The sequence below is a fragment of the Sceloporus occidentalis genome, unplaced genomic scaffold, assembly GCF_023333645.1.
Source record: "Sceloporus occidentalis isolate IW3139 unplaced genomic scaffold, rSceOcc1.0.p SCAF_10, whole genome shotgun sequence".
In the NCBI taxonomy this organism is placed as follows: Eukaryota; Metazoa; Chordata; class Lepidosauria; order Squamata; family Phrynosomatidae; genus Sceloporus; species Sceloporus occidentalis.
Genome location: NW_028316990.1, coordinates 34069823 through 34095928, shown reverse-complemented (window position 1 = coordinate 34095928; position 26106 = coordinate 34069823). Strand labels below are relative to the sequence as shown.

At 41.9% G+C, this 26106-nt stretch overlaps 1 protein-coding gene across 1 annotated transcript in view; it reads right to left on the bottom strand.

Moving 5' to 3' along the window:
- The window catches only part of LOC149306425 (dynein axonemal assembly factor 5-like), a 32255-nt gene that overhangs the window by 1902 nt on the left and 4247 nt on the right, over positions 1-26106 (bottom strand). The window contains exons 2-12 of the mRNA XM_089540525.1: positions 18687-18871; positions 17996-18120; positions 17601-17716; positions 13775-14007; positions 10084-10296; positions 9280-9426; positions 7399-7567; positions 6570-6717; positions 3944-4094; positions 478-625; positions 59-250 (exon numbers count right to left, since the gene is read on the bottom strand). Of these exons, the coding sequence (XP_089396651.1) occupies positions 59-250; positions 478-625; positions 3944-4094; positions 6570-6717; positions 7399-7567; positions 9280-9426; positions 10084-10296; positions 13775-14007; positions 17601-17716; positions 17996-18120; positions 18687-18871 (1827 nt within the window). The remainder of the gene's footprint in view (positions 1-58; positions 251-477; positions 626-3943; positions 4095-6569; positions 6718-7398; positions 7568-9279; positions 9427-10083; positions 10297-13774; positions 14008-17600; positions 17717-17995; positions 18121-18686; positions 18872-26106) is intronic.

The window sequence follows — 26106 nt, the reverse complement described above, 5'->3', positions numbered from 1 at the left end:
CAGAGAATAAGCACTTAAACTAAACTTACTTAGACCACTAACTTACTGAAAGACTTACCTAAAATAGCTGCTTGGATGTTTTGGTCAGGGTCATCCAGGTGAACCAAGAGTACCTCATATACAAGCCGAATATTGTTTTTCAACAGGGCTTTTTTTTCATCATCATTTATACATTTGAACCAACTAGTCAAGGCTTTAGCAGCAGTCAGGCGGACATCATGGGATGTATCTTCCAAACGGTTTAGGATTTCTATAAAACGAGCAACAGCATCAGTAGTATGGAAATGAACCGAGCAAATTATATTGTGAATAAATACACCAGTTATTTACAGTTCTTAACTTTCTGATCCTGCTGAAATGTATTAAATATGGATGGACGAACTGCGGCACAAGTGCCAAAAGGCACAGGTGATGGGATTTTGCCACACAATCATACTCAAGTAAAGTGGTTTATAGTCTGCCCATCGTGTTTCACACCTGGATAAATTTTGGCGAGTTCAAACTGTTTCCCACAGCTGTCCAAAAATGTGCCAATAATCCGACAGGACAGTAAGCGTGTCATTTTAGAATCCTCTCCCAACGTGGCAATGATCTTAGGCATCAGTTCACCTCCAACGCGCGTCATCTGAAACCAAGAAAAGAAACCATCACCATCTTGAGAGAAAGATCAGCAATCAGTCACTTGTGAGCAGCATGTTTTCTGTTATCAGATCTCTTACAGCCACAGAGGGCAAGACACAGCTTATGTAAAAGACAAATATAATTCTTACTGAGGCAAAATTTTCTCAGCTCAGCCCATTATTAGAAAACTAGCCACAATTCACTGACCAGTTTGGTTTGGGAGGATGGCATTAGCTATACAGTAGGAAAGGGCAGGAAGGGGGGAACTGCTGGGAGATGTAGAACAGCCACACAACATAGTCCTAATTGCTGTATTTTGAGGTTTATAGCATACAGTCAACAAAAGCATTCTGCTAAAATTACAAGGCATGGTCTAAAGGATTTTGTGTAGCTCTATGTATGATTTTTGGGTTTCCATTTATCAAATAGCAGCTGTGGAGCTCACATGAGAAATCTCATTTTGTGTGGAAAAACTCACTTTCACAGCAAGGAGTTTCAAAAGCAATGTGGAATATGATGTTATGGGTTATGATGCTGGCACTCGAATTAGTGTTTTCTCTTATTGTAGGTTGGTTTTTTTGAAATTCCTCTGCATGCAGATCAACTTTTTGGAATGCCTAAAATAGTTCTTTGGACCTCATTTCTCCTGAAAGCTTTCCCGTTTTCACTTCCATGGGGTTAGTGAAATTCCCTAAAACAATACAAACTCTTCAGGAGGATTTGACATACATACATTTTGTAAACAAAAGTAGCAAGTGAACATAACCACTCTCCTCTTACCAATCTTTTGGAAAGACCATCACATTTGTTAAAACGTATCCAGGAGTAGCCAGGGTAGCAAAATACAGTAGCATCCAACACCCCCCCCAAAAACAACAACAACAACAACAACAAAAAACAAACAAACAGTGATGTCTTTATTGGACCAACCAAAAATGCACCAAATACATCATGCAAGCTTCTCAGGATCTACTTTAAAGTTTGCATTTCTGTAATAGTCCAGAAGATGGTGCTCATGTTCAAATTTACGCTCTCAATCAATATTCACCCTCCTCAGACCTAGGGCTCATACTAACTCATCCCACAAGCTTTACAAGCATACTGAACTTGTATCAAAGTTATTATATAAAATATAAAATTGCTAATTTGTTGAATCATTACATTACTATACATGAAATATCAAAAACAATATTTCCCCTTCACACTCCCTTGTTCTCCTGACATTAAGTCCCATCCCACAACTATTTTTACCTATTTTGTTTTCCTGCCCCTTTGTATTTCTCTTGTTCGATCTCTACTGAGCCCAGTTATATAGAATATTGCCTGCTTTAGTCTGAAAGTCATTTTCGTTTCCGATTTTCCCAAACAAAACAAATTTAATAAACACTATGGGATATGCACAGGCAACCTGCACATAAGGCATTATGCGTGTTTGTGTGCACATAAATACATGTTGCTTCTCGGGTTCACCTTATAAGGATCTTCTGTGATCTAATCTTTGAAACTGTTTAGTCTGTTAGATAAATGGTTTCTATTGTCTCGGACATAAGCAGCCACAATATCCAAATATAGACAAACAGTAAAAGTCAGAGTACATTTATGACAGACCACCCAAATCTAGAAAGGAACAGAGAGAGTTCATATTCATCCATACAGAGATGGGGAGACACAGTGTTTGCTGGTATTCTTCTGCCAGGTTGCATCAAATATTCTAAGGACTTTGGATTACTACTTTATCCGTCCAATTTTTGTTGCCTTTGCATCTTCTTATTCCACAGATCCCCTGTGTAATACCCCTTTCGCCATTTGTGGTTCCCAGGCATTAGTTCTGCTGGTTCTTTGTTTGCCTCAGCAATCTCTTCAAAAAACTTCCAAGCGTCTAGGTCACAACAGTTTCATTCAGCCTTATGTGTATTAGCTCTGAGAAAGTGTTCATCTGGTTCAAAGCCAGATCAGACAAATGGGACAAATATCAACAGCAAGGGCTCCAAGACATTTTTGCACTGTTGTTTTATTTCTCTGATCCTCGGAATCTCAGTCATCGCTCTGGTTAGACGACCATCAAGCAACCCTTTCTCTGTCTAGCTATGAACACTTCACTTCCATTCTCTGCTATCTATTGCTGAGATCTGTTGAGCTCATCTATCCTTGAAGTAACTGTCTCTAAACTATCTGGTGATAGGGCTGGTTTGGAGAATTCTGTGCAACATGATCTCATTCTTGATCAGCCATGAAGACACAAAAATAGATACATGAAGGCTAAGATTCTTACAACCAAGAAAGCTGGAAGAAATACAGGTGCTGCTGCTGTTTAGAAATTGCTGGAAAAAAAATCTAAACTGTATATTTTGTTGACATAGTACTTTCTCCTGACCAGTACTGGTATCCTGTTTTCAAATCCCAGTTAGGGCAGGAAGAGTAGTTAGTGCTAGCCATGGTCAGCCCTATTGGGAATGTAATCTAACCCAATTATTGATATACAGGAGGGCAACACTGTAAATCAGTGTACAAGTATCTTAATACGGAGACACTGATTAGTCATGTGCTAAAACAATGTGAACAAAATTAAACTGAAGTACCAAATGACAATAGCCAAGATTCTGTGGTATATTTTGTTATTCACAAATGGAATTGGATCCTTCTTCCCATCTCCTTCCCACTGCAGCCCTTTGTGGCACTACAGATTTGCTTCAGTTTTCAGTTTCCAAGAGCAGGTCCAGTGGGGACACACCATTTGATCCTGGCTTCTCAAGTGAGGCCAGTGCCTTCGCATTCATTTACTAAGGTGCTGGAGCAGGTTTACTTCTTAGTGTTTATAAGACTTTTAGCTTAACCTAAATAGGCTAGAAATATTAAATACAGAAGCCAGGATCCAGTGATATACCTTCACTAGTTCCTGTGGCTTCTCCCAGAATTGGCACACACTCTTCTTCCTTCAGTCTCACCCAGCTGTATCCTAAAAACCTCATCTGGAGGTCTGGAAAACCTAGTTCCAAGTCCACAAGTGTTATGTACCAAATCTTGGTCGATATTTTCACCGCCCATGTAACAATATTTATGAAGTTCTGCATAGCCTCCACTCCAATGTGCTAAGCTGCCATGGTTTTCTTATTGGCTCACTGCTATTTCCTTTCTTTCTAGTACCATTTTAAATTTCAGGCTGAACTTCATTCCCATCTCTTCTAAAATGTATTTTGGCAAGAGCTCAACTTGATTTTTTATTATTTTTTTTCCAAGAGAAGGAGGATTTGCATTCCTAGATGACAAATATTCTTTCCTTGGTTTTCCAGTATGGTTGACAGGGGAGGAGGAAGACATTTACCTCTTCTGGAGAAAGCAGTTCGCTGTAAATAAGAGCCCAGAGGCATGAGACAGCCGTCGTGCGAATGGCAGCTGCTGTTCTTCCAGCTTGCCACTGCAGATTAGGAGCCAGGATGTCTTTTATCACAATCTCAAGGTAGTTACAGAACTGCCTGAAGCCAAGAACAAAGAGGAGCAAAATAAAAGCTTTGTGCAAACGTGATGGAATGACAAGAGAGGATGAAAAGGCACATTTTCAGTCTTGAAAACAAGATAGCCAGAACAGGAAGAACAGAGCATGAAAAAGAAGGGGAAGGGGGACCCCTAATTGATGACAGTGTATGTTAACAATATTTCATTACTCAAATTTCTTTCAAGGGGAAAATAAGTGGACTTTGTATAAACAAAATTTCAGGAAGGGGAGAGGCAAGAATCTTTCTGCCAATAGTATTCCTTATTATCTTGATAAGCCCCTTGCTCTGGTGTTTCAGGCTTAACCCACTCCTCCCTGGCATGATGTGGTTTATAGGTATAAGAAGAGAAAGTTTGTTAAGAGGGGTATAAACAAATCAAACATCTGGCACTCCTCAACCTTAATTTCAAGTGTTAGCTTTCCTCTGTGGGAGGAATTAGATTCAGGGCAAATCAATAGCATCAGACAAATCAGAGCAAAGCCCTTGATAAACCCCATTAGAATAGACATGTAGAATTCCATCCAGTGAGTGGCTAGGGTGGTCCCTTCTCTGCTGCCCTTTCATTAGCAATACATTTATTAATTTATTGGATTTATACCCCACCTTTCTTCTGATATGGGATCCAAGGCAATTCACAAGTTAAAAGCACTCAGGCCCAGGGCTGAATCTAGAAATATACACAATGTACAAATGTACTATTTTGGGGAAAGTGTACTCTCACGCAACACAGGTTGAATCCTTATCCCCTGATCTGCATTTCAACTGAATAGGAAGATCTCTGGCCAACAACCAAGGGGTAGAACAGGAATCCCCCAGAAGTAACTGTATCTTCTATCAAGTCGTTTCAAAGCCACATTTAGCTCCAAGGTGGTCCATGCCAATTGACCCTTGGGAACTTTCATATTTTTGGTAATGGCTTCTTCTAATCCCTTAAACAAAATGTGTCAAACCCACAAAGGGTGGGTTTCAGCAGGACCACTTACTTACCTACAATGGCATTTTCTCTCTGAAGATAAGGACATTTAAAAGTATGTTATTTTTAATATTTCTGATGCAAATTGAAAATAACATTGCCAGCTTGTTCAGCAAATTGAGATGTCTATTCAAGAAGTGTTTAACAGAATATACTGGAGCCTGTCAGTCACACACACACTGCTGCCTGATAACAGAGGCTACTTTATGGTTAAAGAATGCACACATCTGTTGAAAAAGATGAAATAGTTCTTCAGATATGGAGATGTGCTTGGCTCTTGCTCAAAATGACTTAAACTGCAGCCTTCTCTACCCGCTGGGGACCTGGACTGCACCCAATATTGGTAATTATTGACTGATTACCATGTAACAGTGAAAACATGTTTCTCCTTTCAAGAATAGCTTACCCATAATGCAACAACACATGATTTCAACTTGCCTTTTTTTCAATGTAAGAAGAGAAACAGGGACAGCATAAAAACAACAATCAAATGCCTCAAATCTAGTGACTGAAAATGCATAGCACATTTTTTACAGGGCTTGCCAATAAAAGATACTTAAGGCACTGAAAAAGCACTGGACAAAGCTTCACATCCTAATTTACTTAAGGGAGCCCTTATGGACCAATTCATATACCACTATTAACATAAGGGGTTCTCTCACTGACTTTACAGCATCTGTTAATAAAAATAGGATTGCAACCTTTTTTCTTGAATACAGGTATTGCAAAAGGTGCAATGTTTTCTCAGAATTTCTCACTTACTGAAACCAATCTCCACTGCCACCAGAGACTGCAGGGTTATAATTCCTATTAAATAAATATAAATGGTTGCTCGACAGGAGATTGGACAGGTACTGGGACTTCTTAGCTGGCTCCAGTGAAGTGCTTGGCAATTGAATTAGGTGCCCAAAGCTTGCCATATGTTTGGGCACAGCAGAAGCCTGCTCAGCAGCTTCTAAAATGCCCTCCCATGCTGTTTCCTAAAGCCAGCTCCACCCATTTTAATACTTATCTACCTATCTTTGGGACTTTTTATTTCCTCATCACCATCCAAGCATACATGTACAGTCTCTGCCAGAAATAAATCGGATCTCACTATGTAATAATAGTTCAACATGTCCTCACCATACATGGTTTGGATTTTAAGATCAGGTGAAAAACAGTCAACTTAGATCTATGGTACATGCTGTCCACCATACAAGCAGTTGCCTGGGGCTTCATGGTTTGTATATTAATAAGCACTGCTTTAAAAATCAAAATACAATTTAGAAGAAAATAAGACACAATGGAACTGCCTGCAGTAACTCCTTTGAAGAGTGTGCTTCTGAGTTTTTGCATTTTAACAATACTTCTATACAATGTTTACACTTCTGCATCTGAGAAATGGGTTTACTGACAGGGACTCAAAGTGAACTATCTTATAAATAGCCAAGGGAAGGTACAACCAGACGAGTTTCTGAACAATATAAAATGGTGCTCACCCTTGAGAATTGACAGTCTCATTTGGCTTCTGAAGCAACTGGGATAATGTCATAAACAGTTTCAGACGTGCCCGAGGGTCTATGGATGTCTGAAGGCCTGTTTGAAGAATGGGAATAAAATCCTGAAGGGCCTCACCTATTACAGGGCCTAGAAAACAAAAGCAGAATAACGGTTGTTGTTGGCTTTTTAATGGGTATCAGTATAGCTTACATCAAAATGCTTAGCAATAGAATCAAACTATTTGCTTTTGGGGTACAGTTCACAAGCCACAGTGGCTGTATTCACTTGTAATGGTACACTATAATGCTACAAGCAGGGGCTGCTGCCACACTGCAAAATTAATGCGATGTGACACTATTTTGATTTTCATGGTTCTATGCTATGGAATCCTGGGATCTGTAGTTTGCTGTAGCACCAGAGCTCTCTGATATAGATGGTTAAATATCTCACAAAACTACAAATCCCACAATTCTACTGTATTGAGCCATGGCAATTAAAGCAGTGTCAAATTGCATTAATCCTGCAGTGTAAATGCAGCCATATGTTTAGACAGAAGGAAGGAACATGAAGAAAGCTCAGGTTTATATATCTCATGTAACTGGAAGAGTAACTTGAGCAAATAAAATAAAATAAAATAAAACAAGCCAATGGATTCAAGACTTCCCTTCAAAGAAGCTTCATTTCTTTTCTCTTTTTTTACCATTGGGGTGGGCTGGTGTTTCATGATATTATAGAACTGTTCAAATATGCCTTTATTTCCATAACAAAGACTGACAATTAGAGTCAAGGATATGTGGATCTATACAAACTCTTCTCTTTTCATATTACCTGAATGAGTGGCAATTACATCCAATTGCAGTAATTCTGGAGAGTAACAAGTCCAGCGATCATGAGTTAAAGATACCCATTCCATAAGCTGAGCTATATGTTGTCGGTACAGGTTGACAGTACCTTCTAAATGCTGCACCTCAGCCAATGTGTTCATGGCTTCTTCTAACTGTTGCGCAGAGAAAAGAGAAACAAAATTGTTAAGAAATAAGTTAAATTTAAGAACAACAGCAGCAATGTGCTCCTTACTAACAGTGTACAAACATGGTAATTTTTTACTAGCTGGTTAAAATAAATGACTATTTTGCAGATTATGTGACACTCTAAATGTTCCTTTGAATGGCTACCTTTTCTAGTGATTAGTTACTCTTAACTTCAAGACATAGCATCCTGATCTTGCTAAACACTTCTTCTGTATTTTGTTAATATCTCACCTGGACCCAATGGGTTCAGCTGCCAAGATCCAACTTTTGTAGCTTTATCTCTGTCATTAGGTAGAATGAAGCAGCCACCTGAGATTAGCCTGATGCTCTCAAGTGTGGTGGAAAACAATGCCCCATCAGCTGTGTTGACTTAAATTAAAACTGGTAGCTTTGCCACCTTTGGTTTATGGAATTGAGAGGGGACACCATCTTGGTCTTTTGCATGTGTCAAAATGTGTCAGACTAGCAAAACCACCTCTGGGTATTCCTTGCCTAAGAAAGCTCTATCATAGGGTCACCATAAGTTGACAGGTGACTTGAAGACACAGTCACTTTGAGAGTTTTGCTTTATTTTGTCCTGGAATTCTTTTCACTAAGATCACCCCTTCTGCAACAGTTCTGGAAATCTCTTAGGCTTTTTCTCAACAATACCAGCTCCAGAAGATTAATACAAATCCACCTTTGGGGGGGCCACTGCTTTATGGATAATCTTTTCCCTTTAGGGAAGCTCCAGATAAAAGATTTATAATGAAGCCTAGATAGTATTCTGAAATCCTGCTATGAAACATGGTGCAGTGCAAATTTAGCGATGATAATTAAGGAAGTCTTGATTTTTAGCTTCTCATTCAGCAGCTTACAGGAATAAGCATAACTCAGTGGCAAAACAGAGGCTCTGAATGTAGAAAATTCTCAGATTCAGTACTTGGCATCTCTACTACAAAGGACAGTCAAACTGGGAAAGCATTCTGCTAAATGTCTTACACAATGGCTGCCCCTAACATAAGACTGTGCTGGACCACTGGTGTGTTTTGATAGATGGCAGCTCTGTCTTTCTGGCAACTCATACAGATGAACCATTAAATGGAGACAGCTCAGGACAACAAGCTTGTGGCCTTTCGAATGCTGCTGGACTCAAAACTCCTGTCAACACAGGAAGATACAATGGGACTATAGAATCCAACAACATATGAAGAATCACAGGTTCTCTACCCTATTAACCAAAAAAATGTAAGCTTTATTTTGCTAACGATCAACATGGCTGCCCATTAGATATATATCTTTTGGATTGAAAGGTATCTTTTGGTTAGCTTAATAAAAGTATCATTGCAATGTGAGATTTTGGGTTTTTTGGGGAGTGTCCCCCCACCCCCGGATTTTGCTACATTTGCTGCATGGTCAAGACAGCCACCTCTGGATATATATGCCAGCAACTCCTCCCCAATGGTTTTATAGATCAGATGTAGTACTTAAGCAGTAAAGTATTGTCAGACCTGTACTTTTATTTACCTTTAGGCCTTTCTTTAAGAGTCTTTGCTGCTCCACTTTGAATTATGATAACCTGATGATAGGGCACTTGGAAGGAACTATTAAGTTCAGTCTTGTTTTGCTTAAAGACAAGGGGGAAAAACAAACCAAAAGAAAAGAGAGGAACCTATAATGACAGTTCTGTCCAGATTACCTTTACATGTAAGTGTCCAAGATTTGGTGGTATTGCTAATATTGTGATTAAAATCTTTGTTAGCTGGAGACTTATTTCTTTACAGTCTTCTTGGCACACTTCAATGAGAGCTTCCACACAGGAGAATAATTGTGTCACATAAAAAACCTACACAAACACAAGCAGGAAGTTAATGTTTACAAGCATTTTTTAATCATTTCTACACCCTTCTTTGCTCCACCTCCACTGAATAGCCACGTGTAAAGATATATCACTGAATAGTAAAGTTAGGATTGTCCACACCATCATATTTCCCATTTCAATGTATAGTTGTGAAAGCTGGACAGTAAAGAAAGCTGATAGCAAGAAAATAGACTCATTTGATATGTGGTGCTGCAGAAGATGTCTACAAATTCTATGGACTACTAAAAAGACAAACAAATGGGTCTTAGAGCAAATCAAACCTGTTATCCAGTGGTCCCCAAGATTTTGGACTTCAGCTCCCAGAGGCCTCAGCCATGTTGGCCAATAGTCTGGGATTCTGGGAGCTGAAGTCCAAAATCCCTTAAAGAGCACAGTTGGGGGACCATTGCCCAGCTATACCTATACGGTACAAAGCTTAAATATCTATTTCCGGTAAAACAAAGAACATCTTAGAAGGTTTGGGCACTGTTTGGCTACTGAGAACATGGAAAGATGTCTCCGTTCAACAGGCTAGCGGATCATTTGAGCTCAGGAGTTCTGGGCTGCTGCAAGTTATGCCGATTGGGTGTCCACACTAAATTCAGCATCATGGTTGTTAAATGTATTTTGCATTCTCCTTACCTCTTCAGATCGCTGAGTTACTTCGGGTTGGGACAGCATGTTGGCAACGTACACCAAATGAGGCTGCAAGATTTTCTTTGGGGAACCACGTATCACCGCTGCTAGAACCATGAGGTAAGAAGTCATGGGTGTTTTTTCGAGGTCAGAAACTATTAATTTCAGAGACACTGCTGGGCTGACAAAAGCTCCAATCAGCTCTGCTGCTTTCAAACACTGTAAGAGATAACACACCCACACATAAGCTAGCCAGACTGTAAGAAGCAAAAGACAAATCAAGTTCAACATTGCCATTTTTTAAATGTGAGGGTACCAGCTGTTTTTCTCCCTTTCTCTTTTAATGCCTCAAGGAACTGCCTTGTAGGCCTTTCCACTCCCTTCACTCACTCATGATTAAATGCATGACAAAGTTTCCTTGACATGTAGCGAGAAAGCTCAAAATGAGTGCTCACATGCCTTCTTTCATCATCAACCTTTCAAACAGAAAATTAAAAAAATATATATCTGAAGAAGCAGAATGAAGTACGCAACATCCAGTGTTAACAGAATCTTTTAACCAGCCATCAGTCAGAAGCCTACACTGGATTTATTAGTACAGGACTTTAAAAAGTGCCCCTTTGATATACCCCTCTTCTATCAAATTTAAAGGTATGGAAAATAAGTTATTCGCTCTTAATATTTTCAAGATTTTAAAAGCTTCACATTGTGTTTTGGGGAAAAAACAAGCCTTCACTGTCAAAGGCAATGAAGCATGACGGAAGACAATTCATATTTGCTCATGCACTGGACCAGAAGCTTGCTAAGCAGAGACCAGGTTCTCTCATTCTTGCTGCCAAATAAAGATGCCGCTGAGCATTATGCGTCTTGTAAGAAGCACTTGTGCACCTCCTACTTACACTGCTAATTAACTTCTTCTTTATTACCTTGAAAAGTTTCTTCTTTCACACCTTCAATAGCGTGAACCTAGGTAAGCAGGCTTTCAAGGAGTGCATTAGTTAGCTAAGATTCCTGGTTTATCCTGGCTTGCTGTATACAAACAACATGCTGCTCCATACAGCTTATTCGGTTCAACCTCATCTTGCAAGAGCAGGTCAGACTAACCAGAAATGGATAGTTTATGGACATGGATTCTGATTTGGTCCCAAACAAAACAGGATTTACAAACCCAAAATAATTTGTGTGTGAACAACTAACAGGCCCACAGTACACTGCCTCATACCAAGTCATACAATTGTCCTGTCTACCTCAGAATATGTTGGCTGGTAGCAGAAATATGGGGTTTCAGAAGGGAGCATTCCCCAATCCCTAGTTCTACTTGGAGGTGCCAGACTGAACCTTCTCCAGGCAAAATGTGTACTCTAGTACTGAGCTACAGCCCTTCTCCATTGTTCCCCAATGTTTCAAGATAGTTCAAAGATAAATGCAAGACTTAAACCTACTTCACACCAAAATTAAGTTTGCAACAACCATAGTTTAGAGCCAAAAACCTGTTTTAAACTTTGGCACGTTACAGACCGCCCCTTTGGGGCGGCCTGTAGGCGCACTTTTCCCCGCTGGATTGGGGCTTCAGTGTCCAGAGCGGCAGCTGCTGAGGCCCCGATCTGCCGCTTTCCGGGCTGCGGGGAAGCGGCAAAAGGCCCCTTCCCCGCAGCCTGGAAAGGGGTGTCCTTGGGGCTTCAAGCCCCAAGTACACCCTGCGGCGGTGGGGAGAAGGAGAAAGGGGCCGTTTGGCCCCTTTCTCCATTGGTCCGCTGGGCGCAGCCGTCTGAAGCCTGCTCCTAGCGGACCAAACCAGGAAGGAGCTCCGAAACAGAGCTCCTTCCGGGGTCGCGGAAAGGGCGCCCTAGGCGCCCTGCCGCGACCCCAATACATCACAACCGCGCCGCCTCTTTTGGAGGCGGTGCGGTCGTGACGTATCGATGGCGGCGGCCGTGTGGAATGGCTGCTTTCATTTTGTGCGCGCGCAGCGTGCACTAGGGTTAGGGCAGTGCAGAAGCACCGCCCCGTCTTAACCCTAGTACGCACTCTGCACGTACTTTTTAGCCTGTCTGTAACGGGCCTTTGTTATGGTTGAAAAGTGCTTGTGTGCTCTTTTTTCTATCCTGTCAGGGTTCTTCATTCCATTTCTGGCCCTAGGATGGAGGAAATGCAGTGTGTGTGTGTGTGTGTGTGTGTGTGTGTGTGTGTGTGTTTATATATATATATATATTTGATGCAGACAATGTGCCAAATCATACTTCAAATCAAGGGCTTCAAAAATAACTCAGGCCATCTTTTTAAAAATTATGATTTGCTGACTGGTCACATATCATGGTTTGTCAATCTAGACATCATGCCAACTCATATAAAAATGTCACTAACCATGGTTTGAAGATAGGCCTAAACTGAGACCAAGAGTTCGTCTTTTCCCCAGAAAGAACAGCAAGTTGCAAGACATAACACCCTCTGCTTCTTTGTACCCTAAACAGTTTTTTATCCATGGCAATGCTACACTTAGTGTCAGCATGTCATGTTGCAAAAAACAAAACAAAAAGAAAAAACCACACACAACTTTTCAGATTGCATCTTAAGTGGAGTCACTGATCCAAAACACACTGCAGAAATAATCCATTTTGAGACTGCTCTAACTGCCCTGGCTCATTGCTATGGGATCCTGGGAATTGTAATTTATTGTGGCACCAGATCTCTCTGACAGAGAAGGCTAAATGTTTCACAAAACTACAGCTGCCAGAATTCCTAAGCATTGAGCCATGGCAATTAAAGCAGTTTCAAACTGGATTACTTTTGTGGTGAGTTTTGGACATAAGTCAAACAACAGACTGGGCTGTTGACTTTGTCCACACAAAGGAAACCAGAAGGAAGAAAGGAACTTATTGTGTCTGAACACTAATTAAGGCTATCCCATGGAATAAGCATACTTCAATATTGTGGGAGGATTACACAGCAGAGAGGGAGAAACAGATAACATGCAAAATTAACCTGAAAGGGCATGAACTGTACATAGTTTGAAAATGGAATTTCTCTCCCTGAGGCACTTACACTTTAATCTCTTGCTTATGATTTTTAAGAGGCTGCTAATGGTCTGCTTGGCCAGCACCATAAGGGAACTAGAATTTGAATAACCCCATCACTAATGTATAATAATCAAACAGAAACAGAGTCAGCTCCATAGTGCCCCTTTTGGTTTCCTATCTGTCCTGGTCCAGCAAGGATGGTCCAAAAGTGGATTATCCTTCTGGCTCAGTTTTCATGCACCCAGGAAGAAAGACAACCAAGACATGGGTGTGTATGTTTAGTAAGGTTAAACTGAAATGAACCAAAAGAGCAAAATATCTTCAGAAAAGAAATTCCACAATAAAAATTTCTGGAAAATGTCATATTCTACAGGAAAAAGTCCACCTTCTGAAATGCAGTGTACCATAAAAATCAATAAATACAATATATTTAAATATTTGTAAGTATTCTTAAATATACTTTACTGATTCTTACTCTTAATTCATTGTTTCAGTTTAACCACCTTTCAGCTATTGTAAAATAAATAAATAAAGATACAGAATATAAAATTAACATGACATTTGGGTTTAGCTTTGATTACTACATGTAAATCTAATTGGCATGTTCAACCATACTGCCTTCAATTTAGAAAAGCAAAGGGTTTTGTGGAAAACCCTATCATCTGAAATGACATACTTACATTCCTAACCACAATACTTTCTTCATCTGAGCACACACGGTACAAGGCCCTGAGAAGAGATTCCATATGTTGTGTAATGTGGTCCTCCACATGCTGCAAAAGTATAACCAGAAGCTGAGATGCCTTTATTCTGGTGCCATCAACCCAGTCAGTTAAATCATTGCAGAGACCTGGAAGTATTTTGAACAAGTGTCTGGTCACAAGTTCCCGACACCCCAGTTCTGGACGTGTTACTAAGATGGGAAAAGAAAAGACAGAGAAAGAATTTGGGGAGAAAGAAAGTCTTTTTAAAAATGACTTTTTAAAAAAGTTTGCTAAAATCATACTCAAACTTTAGGTCTTAAACAGACACCAAGGTACCCCCAAAACATATTAGGTACAGTTTTCCAAATCTTGTGTGATCTATATGTTCCTAAGGATGTTGTTTGCAACTCCTTGACTGAGATGAAGGAAATCCAAATTTAGTCTCCAAGACAGGTTGCCAAACTTTATGGTGGGAAATGATTGAAGGGTAATAAGGTGATCAATCACAATCCTAAAGGGTAATAAGGTGATCAATCACAATCCTAAGAAATGGCCAGTATGATATTCATTTACTATAAATATAATTAAAATAGAGCCAGTGTACTTTAGGGAGTCAGCATGGCCTAGTGAATGTGGGACTAAGACTCTGGAGATCAGGGTTCGAATCCACACTCAACCAGGGGCGGAGAGGGAGGTTGAAATGTATGTAAAACTAGAGATATTTAGAAATGATTTATTATTCAAGTTATACAGTATTACTGAGCATAAAATCAATCAATAAAGTCAATAATATATTTTTTAAAAATCCACACTCAACCATAGAAACCCACTGGGTGATGTTGGGCAAGTAACACTCTCTCAAAGGAAGGCAATGGCAAACCCTCTCTGAACAAATCTTGCCAAGAAAACCTCAAATAGATTTGCCTTGTTCATGCTTGCTTTTAATTTTTCCTGTTTTGCAGCTATTTAACTTTTAAAACACTAATGCATTTATTATACACCACTTCAGACTTGTGTTTGAAAGTGGAGAAGCAAGATATATATTTAAAACGACAACAAAATCAATACAATTCTAATAGCAGCAGCATTAATGTTGAAAGGCTCCTAACTAAAGAAGCTGACATTCACAAAAGAAAGCCCTGAAGCATCTCCTAGCTTTCCATGTGGGGCTCTGCTTGTGTGGTTATCCATTTAAAGAAAATGAAGTCAAAGCTACACAATATAGGGAAGGCAGAAGTGTTTGTGAAGCACCTACTTAGGAGGAAAAATCTTCAAAGGCACTCTGAACTAGGGTTTCTTTTTGTCAAGGAAGAGAGCATTGGGATTATGGAAACTGTCAGCAAACAACAAAAAGGTCAAACTCTGAAATACTGTCTGAGAAGAGAAAGAGGGAGAGTGGCATCCCAACTGGCCAGAGGCGTTTGCTTTTCAAAAGATTATGGCTGGTCCTTTTCAACAATTCATTTCTGATGTAAAAATACAGCTATTTCATCTGCATATCTCAATGCTGTCAAAGATTTTTCTCCCTCCACCTTTCTCTAACCTGTCTGCACCAATGTCCTAAGGCAATGATTTTTTTAAAAACCTTTTCTGTACAAAGTCACCCTATTGTTATAAGGTTACTGAATTCCTTCTTTAATTCTCCCCCTGATCTGCAATTTTGCCAATGTGAGATCAAAGCAGAGAGGGGCTGAAGTGTCAGGTTCAATAGCTTACAGCTAGAAAGACTAAGGTTCAAGGGGATTGTGGACTGGAGGACAGGATGGGGAAGGAAATGGAGTTGTGCATTTAAGAGGTAAAGTAGTTCATTCCACACACAATGGGTGGCAGTGGAAAGACTTGGTGCAGGCATCCTCAAGTGATTCATTGCAGAGCAGCTAGAGACATCATTTGGGAGTGCCCAAGGCCAAAGAAAAATTGAGACAAGGAAATAGTGGTAGAAACTCTTGAACTGTTCTTTAGTGAAAGTGTTACAAACCACAAAATACACTAAATAAATAGATTGATATGACACGTATTCACTGTGTAGAATCAGAGGATTCCTATTAAAGCGTGCATATGTCAGCCAGCCTAATGCTAAAGGCATAGGTCAGCCTACTTGCTCTTCGTAGAGTTAGGGTTCAAGGATAACATGCAGCCTTGAAGGAATTGTAGCATCCAGTCTCACAGCACTGCTGCTTCAGAGTCGGAAGAGATTTTGTGTACTCAATGGGAAAGAATAGCAGTATATCAACTTAGCTGCCTTTCAGGATATGTGGACTGTTGCTGAGGTGCTCCAAATGTACAAGACTCATGGGATTGATCTAACTTTCTATTGCTACTTGCTAAATATATTTTCTGACAGTATATGGCAAGTAAATCAGAAAAATAGCATAAAGGTGCAACACTGCTGGGGTGCTAAGAGAATAAATCTTTTGAGGGGACACTTTACCTGATCAAGCAGCTTGGCACAACATAGGAAGCATACTGTGGTGGTTTCAGTGCTGGGCTAGGCCTACGACTCTAGAGACCAGGATTCTCTGCTTGGCTATGATATCCCACTGAGTGACCCTACAGGGATGTAGCCAAGGGGGATCCATGGGATCTGGACCCCTCTTCTGTTAGATACAATGAATGGTGTGCTCTGCTGCACCGCTGTGCCCATACCCCATTATAATGGTGGCACTTAGTCTGGACCCCCCATTCCCAAAATCCTGGCTACGTCCCTGGACCCTAGACAAGTCACACTCTCTCACCCTCAGAGAAAGGCAATGGCAACACTCTTCTGAAGAAATCTTGCCAAGAAAGCTCCATGATAGGTTCGCCTTAGGATAAGTCATAAACAACTTGAAGGATACAAACCCACCCTTTAGAAATGTTGGCCATTAAAATTGGAGTCCTAATACAGAAAAGTCAATGCTGCTGACATCTACTGGCCAATCAAGTTGCACTTACCTGAAGTCCTTTATGTATGACAATACCCATTTCCTACTGTGCCCTTGACTTGTGAAGTATTTGCCAAAAAAGGCAAGTCAATCGCTGGCCTAAATACTATATAAAGAACTGACCTCACACATTTTTCAGGCTAACAGAGAGAACACCATACCAGAAAACAATTTTAAACTTCTTAAGAGATACAGTGGAATTTAAGTAGGTCAAATGTCTAAAAGGTTCTATAATTTGCTATTAATCTTTTTTGAGGGGATGCAATTATGAGAAGGTATGATGCATGAAGAGATTGTTTGAATAGGCAGTTGGGGTATTGCCCAGTCTTGTGATCTATGCTTGTTTTGCAAAGAACATTGTCTCATGCAGTTCCCAGAATTCTGGGTATTACCAGCTATCTCTTACAAGTAAGACTTTATCCTCTGCCATCCTTTTGGCTGTTAAGTCTCACATTATTAGTCTTACTGAAGTTACTACGGTTACTTAAAGGGAAAAATGTAGACTAGTATGGTATCACAAGTTCACTATCTACAGAGAGGCTGATTAAAATCAATCAAATGTCCTGTTTAGTCATGAGTGAGAAGGCTGGGGTTCCTTTTTAAGAGCCCCAATGTCAGGTATATTTCCCCTTATTCAAACAATGTTGCTAATATGTTAACAGTTTAAAGCTCAAGGAATTGAAAACGTCCCTATTCTATTCTGGGGCCATGCCAACTGAAACATCTTACCACAATCAGGTCTGTTTGTATTTTGCACCAGTTTTCTCTTTAAGACACAGTGCTTCACAGACACAATTCCAAAACAGTTCTACATGGCTTGGGAGCCGAATATGGGAACAGTCAGTTTGTATTCTGCACGCTTTGTGGTCATTACTCACATCCTGGAGGATAATAAGGTGGTACAGAATAAAAGTCAAGTTTATCTTTAATATCCTCTTCATTTTCTTTTTCCCATTGCAGACCTATTTTCTTCCAGTAAGTGAGAGTCAACTCCCTAAGTGTAAAACAAAGACATTACAAATAATGTCCGTTATATGCATCATAACAAAAATACCTACAAAGAAGACACTTAAAAACTAGAATTCATTTGGAATTCAAATAGAATCTGTTCGGAATTTACCCTTCAGTGATACACATATCATTGCATTTACATATCAGGGCTGCAGGAACTAGCTACTCAAACATTTAAGTCTCCACCCAAATGATCAAGCCCCAATCTCTGCACAGGTCTCTCACATAAAGGGCACAGTCTGTGGATTCTTGATCTGCTTACTTGTTTTCATGCATTTCATCAGTAAGGCCACTGAGCAGCAGAGGAATTAACTTGTGAAAGTAAGAGTATCGATCCCGCAGATGCAATAGCCACTCTCCAATGACACTGATAACAGCTTCCCTAACCTAGAAAAAGCCAAGGGGGAAAAAGAAGGTAATGTGGTATAATCTATTTCCACACAATGTGAAATCAGGCTACTGTACAACAAAAGCATCGTGCTAGGTTCCTTAAGGTCCTTGGGTTCTGTTTCAATCAAAATCTTCAAAACAGAGGAAAAAATAATTTGATTTATGGAATACCAAAGAGCCAGATCACATGCTCAGAGAGAATGAGAGAAACACAGGTGGACTTTTCTGCTGGAACATACACTACAGGGATCTTTGCGCACATCTGTAACCATGGATACTATCTAATGGTTACTACATAAACAGAAGAGTCCGTTCAAATATTCAGCATTAACATTATGTATTAAACTTTGTCTCCTAAATATGTAGTAAAGCAGGAGGGGGCTACAGGTGGCTTTTCAAATGACACTGGATAGTGACTCCCAGCACCTCTAGCCAGCAGAGGCAATAGTGAAGGATGATGGGAATGGTAGTCTTGTAACATCTGGAGGATCAAACACTCCCCATTCCTGCTGTAAAGCAAGACATAACTGATCTGAATTAAAAGCTAGCTTCAAGAAGGTTACCTGTGGGATATCATCAAAACACCGTTGGGCCAGGTGGGAAAGGACATCGTCCAGAGACTTCACATTGCCAAACTGTATCACTGCACCTGTGGCCTGAATGACAGCAACACGGACCCGATAATGTTGGTGAGATATTGCTTGCATTAAGGGAGTGATCAAGCTTTCTGATTGCAGGTGAAAATGTTCTAGGATGGAAAAGAAAGGAAGATCCAGTCTCACTCTCTACTTTACATTAGATAAAACAGAGAGCTACTTCCCTGAGAGATCGTGCCCCAACTCCTTTTGATACTATGAATGATTTCTGCAAATCCTTTTACCTTAAATAAGAGCAGGCAGCATACAGGCCACATGCAGCCTTGATCCTATGCAGAAAAACTTAACATACTATGATGGGGATAATGTGCTGGTTGTAATAAATGTTTCCCAGCATGCTTTTGATATCTTCTATCTGTTTCTACCATTGCTTTCCTTTGTCCCCCATCCAATCAAAAGCCCAATTTGCAGTTTATTGTGACACTAGAGCTCTCTGACAGAGAAAGCTCAATGCCTCACTAAATGACAGTTCCCAGAATTCCCCAGCATTGAGCCAAGGCAGTGACAGCTGTCTCAAACTGGCTTGTTTCTGCTGTGTGCTTTGGACCTGCGATTCTAAACACTATACACTTGACCCTCCATATTCGCTAGGACCCCCGTGAATGTGGAAAAAAACGTGAATAACAAAAACACCTTTTTACCTGAGAGGACACCTCTCTAGGAATCTCTAGGTCCTCCAGTGCAACTCTGTGGTCAAAGTCTGCCAGACATTGACCACAGAATTGCGCTGGAGGAGCTACACTGGCCTAGCGGAGGGTTGTCGCTAGGAATCTCTAGGCCTTTCAGTGCAACTTTTAGTTAAATTTGACCTTAGAGTTGAGCCTGAGGACCTAGATATTCCTAGAGAGAACATATTAATCAAATCCATGAATAATCAAAACCTCAAATATCAATACATTGTTTCTCTATGTCCAAACAATCCCCAATGTTTCCTTATGGGCAAGAATTCCCCAATGTTTCCCTATGGGCAAGTATTCCCCGATGTTTCCCTATGGGCAAGTATTGCCCAATGTTTCCCTATGGGCAAGTATTGCCCAATGATTCCCTATGGGCAAGTATTGCCCAATGTTTCCCTATGGGCAATTATTCCCCAATGCTTCCTTATGGGCAAGTATTCCCCAATGTTTCCCTATGGGCAATTATTCCCCAATGAGTCCCTATGGGCAAATAGTCCCCAAGGATTCCCTATGGGCAAGCAATTCCTCAATGTTTCCCTATGGGCAATTATTCCCCAATGTTTCCCTATGGGCAAATCTTCCCCAATGTTTCTCTATGGGCAAGTCTTCCCCAATGTTTCCCTTTGGGCAAATCTTCCCCAATGTTTCTCTATGGGCAAGCAATTCCCAATGTTTCACTATGCACAAGTCTTCCCCAATGTTTCCCTATGGGCAAATCTTCCCCAATGTTTCCCTTTGGGCAAGTCTTCCCCAATGTTTCCCTATGGGCAAGCAATCCCCAATGTTTCCCTATGGGCAAATCTTCCCCAATGTTTCCCTATGGGCAAATCTTCCCCAATGTTTCCCTATGGGCAAGGAATCCCCAATGTTTCCCTATGGGCAAATCTTCCCCAATGTTTCCCTATGGGCAAATCTTCCCCAATGTTTCCCTTTGGGCAAATCTTCCCCAATGTTTCCCTATGGACAAATCTTCCCCAATGTTTCCCTATGGGCAAATCTTCCCCAATGTTTCCCTATGGGCAAGGAATCTCCAATGTTTCCCTATGGGCAAATCTTCCCCAATGTTTCCCTATGGGCAAGGAATCCCCAATGTTTCCCTTTGGGCAAGTCTTCCCCAATGTTTCCCTATGGGCAAGGAATCCCCAATGTTTCCCTATGGGCAAGGAATCCCCAATGTTTCCCTATGGACAAATCTTCCCCAATGTTTCCCTATGGGCAAATCTTCCCCAATGTTTCCCTATGGACAAATCTTCCCCAATGTTTCCCTATGGGCAAGTCTTCCCCAATGTTTCCCTATGGACAAATCTTCCCCAATGTTTCCCTATGGACAAATCTTCCCCAATGTTTCCCTATGGACAAGTCTTCCCCAATGTTTCCCTATGGGCAAATCTTCCCCAATGTTTCCCTTTGGGCAAGTCTTCCCCAATGTTTCCCTATGGGCAAGCAATCCCCAATGTTTCCCTATGGGCAAATCTTCCCCAATGTTTCCCTATGGGCAAATCTTCCCCAATGTTTCCCTATGGGCAAGGAATCCCCAATGTTTCCCTATGGGCAAGGAATCCCCAATGTTTCCCTATGGGCAAATCTTCCCCAATGTTTCCCTTTGGGCAAATCTTCCCCAATGTTTCCCTATGGACAAATCTTCCCCAATGTTTCCCTATGGGCAAATCTTCCCCAATGTTTCCCTATGGGCAAGGAATCTCCAATGTTTCCCTATGGGCAAATCTTCCCCAATGTTTCCCTATGGGCAAGGAATCCCCAATGTTTCCCTTTGGGCAAGTCTTCCCCAATGTTTCCCTATGGGCAAGGAATCCCCAATGTTTCCCTATGGGCAAGGAATCCCCAATGTTTCCCTATGGACAAATCTTCCCCAATGTTTCCCTATGGGCAAATCTTCCCCAATGTTTCCCTATGGACAAATCTTCCCCAATGTTTCCCTATGGGCAAGTCTTCCCCAATGTTTCCCTATGGACAAATCTTCCCCAATGTTTCCCTATGGACAAATCTTCCCCAATGTTTCCCTATGGACAAATCTTCCCCAATGTTTCCCTATGGGCAAATCTTCCCCAATGTTTCCCTATGGGCAAATCTTCCCCAATGTTTCCCTATGGGCAAGTCTTCCCCAATGTTTCCCTATGGACAAATCTTCCCCAATGTTTCCCTATGGACAAATCTTCCCCAATGTTTCCCTATGGGCAAATCTTCCCCAATGTTTCCCTATGGACAAATCTTCCCCAATGTTTCCCTATGGGCAAATCTTCCCCAATGTTTCCCTTTGGGCAAGTCTTCCCCAATGTTTCCCTATGGGCAAGCAATCCCCAATGTTTCCCTATGGGCAAATCTTCCCCAATGTTTCCCTATGGGCAAATCTTCCCCAATGTTTCCCTATGGGCAAGGAATCCCCAATGTTTCCCTATGGGCAAATCTTCCCCAATGTTTCCCTATGGGCAAATCTTCCCCAATGTTTCCCTTTGGGCAAATCTTCCCCAATGTTTCCCTATGGACAAATCTTCCCCAATGTTTCCCTATGGGCAAATCTTCCCCAATGTTTCCCTATGGGCAAGGAATCTCCAATGTTTCCCTATGGGCAAATCTTCCCCAATGTTTCCCTATGGGCAAGGAATCCCCAATGTTTCCCTTTGGGCAAGTCTTCCCCAATGTTTCCCTATGGGCAAGGAATCCCCAATGTTTCCTTATGGGCAAGGAATCCCCAATGTTTCCCTATGGACAAATCTTCCCCAATGTTTCCCTATGGGCAAATCTTCCCCAATGTTTCCCTATGGACAAATCTTCCCCAATGTTTCCCTATGGGCAAGTCTTCCCCAATGTTTCCCTATGGACAAATCTTCCCCAATGTTTCCCTATGGACAAATCTTCCCCAATGTTTCCCTATGGACAAATCTTCCCCAATGTTTCCCTATGGGCAAATCTTCCCCAATGTTTCCCTATGGGCAAATCTTCCCCAATGTTTCCCTATGGGCAAGTCTTCCCCAATGTTTCCCTATGGACAAATCTTCCCCAATGTTTCCCTATGGACAAATCTTCCCCAATGTTTCCCTATGGGCAAATCTTCCCCAATGTTTCCCTATGGACAAATCTTCCCCAATGTTTCCCTATGGGCAAATCTTCCCCAATGTTTCCCTATGGGCAAGTCTTCCCCAATGTTTCCCTATGGGCAAATCTTCCCCAATGTTTCCCTATGGACAAATCTTCCCCAATGTTTCCCTATGGACAAATCTTCCCCAATGTTTCCCTATGGACAAATCTTCCCCAATGTTTCCCTATGGGCAAATCTTCCCCAATGTTTCCCTATGGACAAATCTTCCCCAATGTTTCCCTATGGGCAAGTCTTCCCCAATGTTTCCCTATGGACAAATCTTCCCCAATGTTTCCCTATGGACAAATCTTCCCCAATGTTTCCCTATGGGCAAATCTTCCCCAATGTTTCCCTATGGGCAAATCTTCCCCAATGTTTCCCTATGGACAAATCTTCCCCAATGTTTCCCTATGGGCAAGTCTTCCCCAATGTTTCCCTATGGGCAAATCTTCCCCAATGTTTCCCTATGGACAAATCTTCCCCAATGTTTCCCTATGGGCAAATCTTCCCCAATGTTTCCCTATGGGCAAGTCTTCCCCAATGTTTCCCTATGGGCAAATCTTCCCCAATGTTTCCCTATGGGCAAGGAATCCCCAATGTTTCCCTATGGGCGAATCTTCCCCAATGTTTCCCTATGGGCAAATCTTCCCCAATGTTTCCCTTTGGGCAAATCTTCCCCAATGTTTCCCTATGGGCAAGGAATCCCCAATGTTTCCCTATGGGCAAATCTTCCCCAATGTTTCCCTATGGGCAAATCTTCCCCAATGTTTCCCTATGGGCAAATCTTCCCCAATGTTTCCCTATGGGCAAGGAATCTCCAATGTTTCCCTATGGGCAAATCTTCCCCAATGTTTCCCTATGGGCAAATCTTCCCCAATGTTTCCCTATGGGCAAATCTTCCCCAATGTTTCCCTATGGGCAAGTCTTCCCCAATGTTTCCCTATGGGCAAATCTTCCCCAATGTTTCCCTATGGACAAATCTTCCCCAATGTTTCCCTATGGACAAATCTTCCCCAATGTTTCCCTATGGGCAAGTCTTCCCCAATGTTTCCCTATGGGCAAATCTTCCCCAATGTTTCCCTATGGACAAATCTTCCCCAATGTTTCCCTATGGGCAAGTCTTCCCCAATGTTTCCCTATGGACAAATCTTCCCCAATGTTTCCCTATGGACAAATCTTCCCCAATGTTTCCCTATGGACAAATCTTCCCCAATGTTTCCCTATGGGCAAATCTTCCCCAATGTTTCCCTATGGACAAATCTTCCCCAATGTTTCCCTATGGGCAAATCTTCCCCAATGTTTCCCTATGGGCAAGTCTTCCCCAATGTTTCCCTATGGGCAAATCTTCCCCAATGTTTCCCTATGGACAAATCTTCCCCAATGTTTCCCTATGGGCAAATCTTCCCCAATGTTTCCCTATGGGCAAGTCTTCCCCAATGTTTCCCTTTGGGCAAATCTTCCCCAATGTTTCCCTATGGGCAAGGAATCCCCAATGTTTCCCTATGGGCAAATCTTCCCCAATGTTTCCCTATGGGCAAATCTTCCCCAATGTTTCCCTTTGGGCAAATCTTCCCCAATGTTTCCCTATGGGCAAGGAATCCCCAATGTTTCCCTATGGGCAAGGAATCCCCAATGTTTCCCTATGGGCAAGGAATCCCCAATGTTTCCCTATGGGCAAGGAATCCCCAATGTTTCCCTATGGGCAAGGAATCCCCAATGTTTCCCTATGGGCAAATCTTCCCCAATGTTTCCCTATGGACAAATCTTCCCCAATGTTTCCCTATGGGCAAATCTTCCCCAATGTTTCCCTATGGGCAAGTCTTCCCCAATGTTTCCCTTTGGGCAAATCTTCCCCAATGTTTCCCTATGGGCAAGGAATCCCCAATGTTTCCCTATGGGCAAGGAATCCCCAATGTTTCCCTATGGGCAAATCTTCCCCAATGTTTCCCTATGGACAAATCTTCCCCAATGTTTCCCTATGGGCAAATCTTCCCCAATGTTTCCCTATGGGCAAGTCTTCCCCAATGTTTCCCTTTGGGCAAATCTTCCCCAATGTTTCCCTATGGGCAAGGAATCCCCAATGTTTCCCTATGGGCAAATCTTCCCCAATGTTTCCCTATGGGCAAATCTTCCCCAATGTTTCCCTTTGGGCAAATCTTCCCCAATGTTTCCCTATGGGCAAGGAATCCCCAATGTTTCCCTATGGGCAAGGAATCCCCAATGTTTCCCTATGGGCAAGGAATCCCCAATGTTTCCCTATGGGCAAGGAATCCCCAATGTTTCCCTATGGGCAAGGAATCCCCAATGTTTCCCTATGGGCAAGGAATCCCCAATGTTTCCCTATGGGCAAATCTTCCCCAATGTTTCCCTATGGGCAAGGAATCCCCAATGTTTCCCTATGGGCAAATCTTCCCCAATGTTTCCCTATGGGCAAGTCTTCCCCAATGTTTCCCTATGGGCAAATCTTCCCCAATGTTTCCCTATGGGCAAATCTTCCCCAATGTTTCCCTATGGGCAAATCTTCCCCAATGTTTCCCTATGGGCAAGTCTTCCCCAATGTTTCCCTATGGGCAAATCTTCCCCAATGTTTCCCTATGGGCAAGGAATCCCCAATGTTTCCCTATGGGCAAATCTTCCCCAATGTTTCCCTATGGGCAAATCTTCCCCAATGTTTCCCTTTGGGCAAATCTTCCCCAATGTTTCCCTATGGGCAAGGAATCCCCAATGTTTCCCTATGGGCAAGGAATCCCCAATGTTTCCCTATGGGCAAGGAATCCCCAATGTTTCCCTATGGGCAAGGAATCCCCAATGTTTCCCTATGGGCAAGGAATCCCCAATGTTTCCCTATGGGCAAATCTTCCCCAATGTTTCCCTATGGGCAAGGAATCCCCAATGTTTCCCTATGGGCAAATCTTCCCCAATGTTTCCCTATGGGCAAGGAATCCCCAATGTTTCCCTTTGGGCAAATCTTCCCCAATGTTTCCCTATGGGCAAGGAATCCCCAATGTTTCCCTATGGGCAAGGAATCCCCAATGTTTCCCTATGGGCAAGGAATCCCCAATGTTTCCCTATGGGCAAGGAATCCCCAATGTTTCCCTATGGGCAAGGAATCCCCAATGTTTCCCTATGGGCAAGGAATCCCCAATGTTTCCCTATGGGCAAGGAATCCCCAATGTTTCCCTATGGGCAAGGAATCCCCAATGTTTCCCTATGGGCAAATCTTCCCCAATGTTTCCCTATGGGCAAATCTTCCCCAATGTTTCCCTTTGGGCAAATCTTCCCCAATGTTTCCCTATGGGCAAGGAATCCCCAATGTTTCCCTTTGGGCAAATCTTCCCCAATGTTTCCCTATGGGCAAGGAATCCCCAATGTTTCCCTTTGGGCAAGTCTTCCCCAATGTTTCCCTATGGGCAAGGAATCCCCAATGTTTCCCTATGGGCAAGGAATCCCCAATGTTTCCCTATGGGCAAGGAATCCCCAATGTTTCCCTATGGGCAAGGAATCCCCAATGTTTCCCTATGGGCAAGGAATCCCCAATGTTTCCCTATGGGCA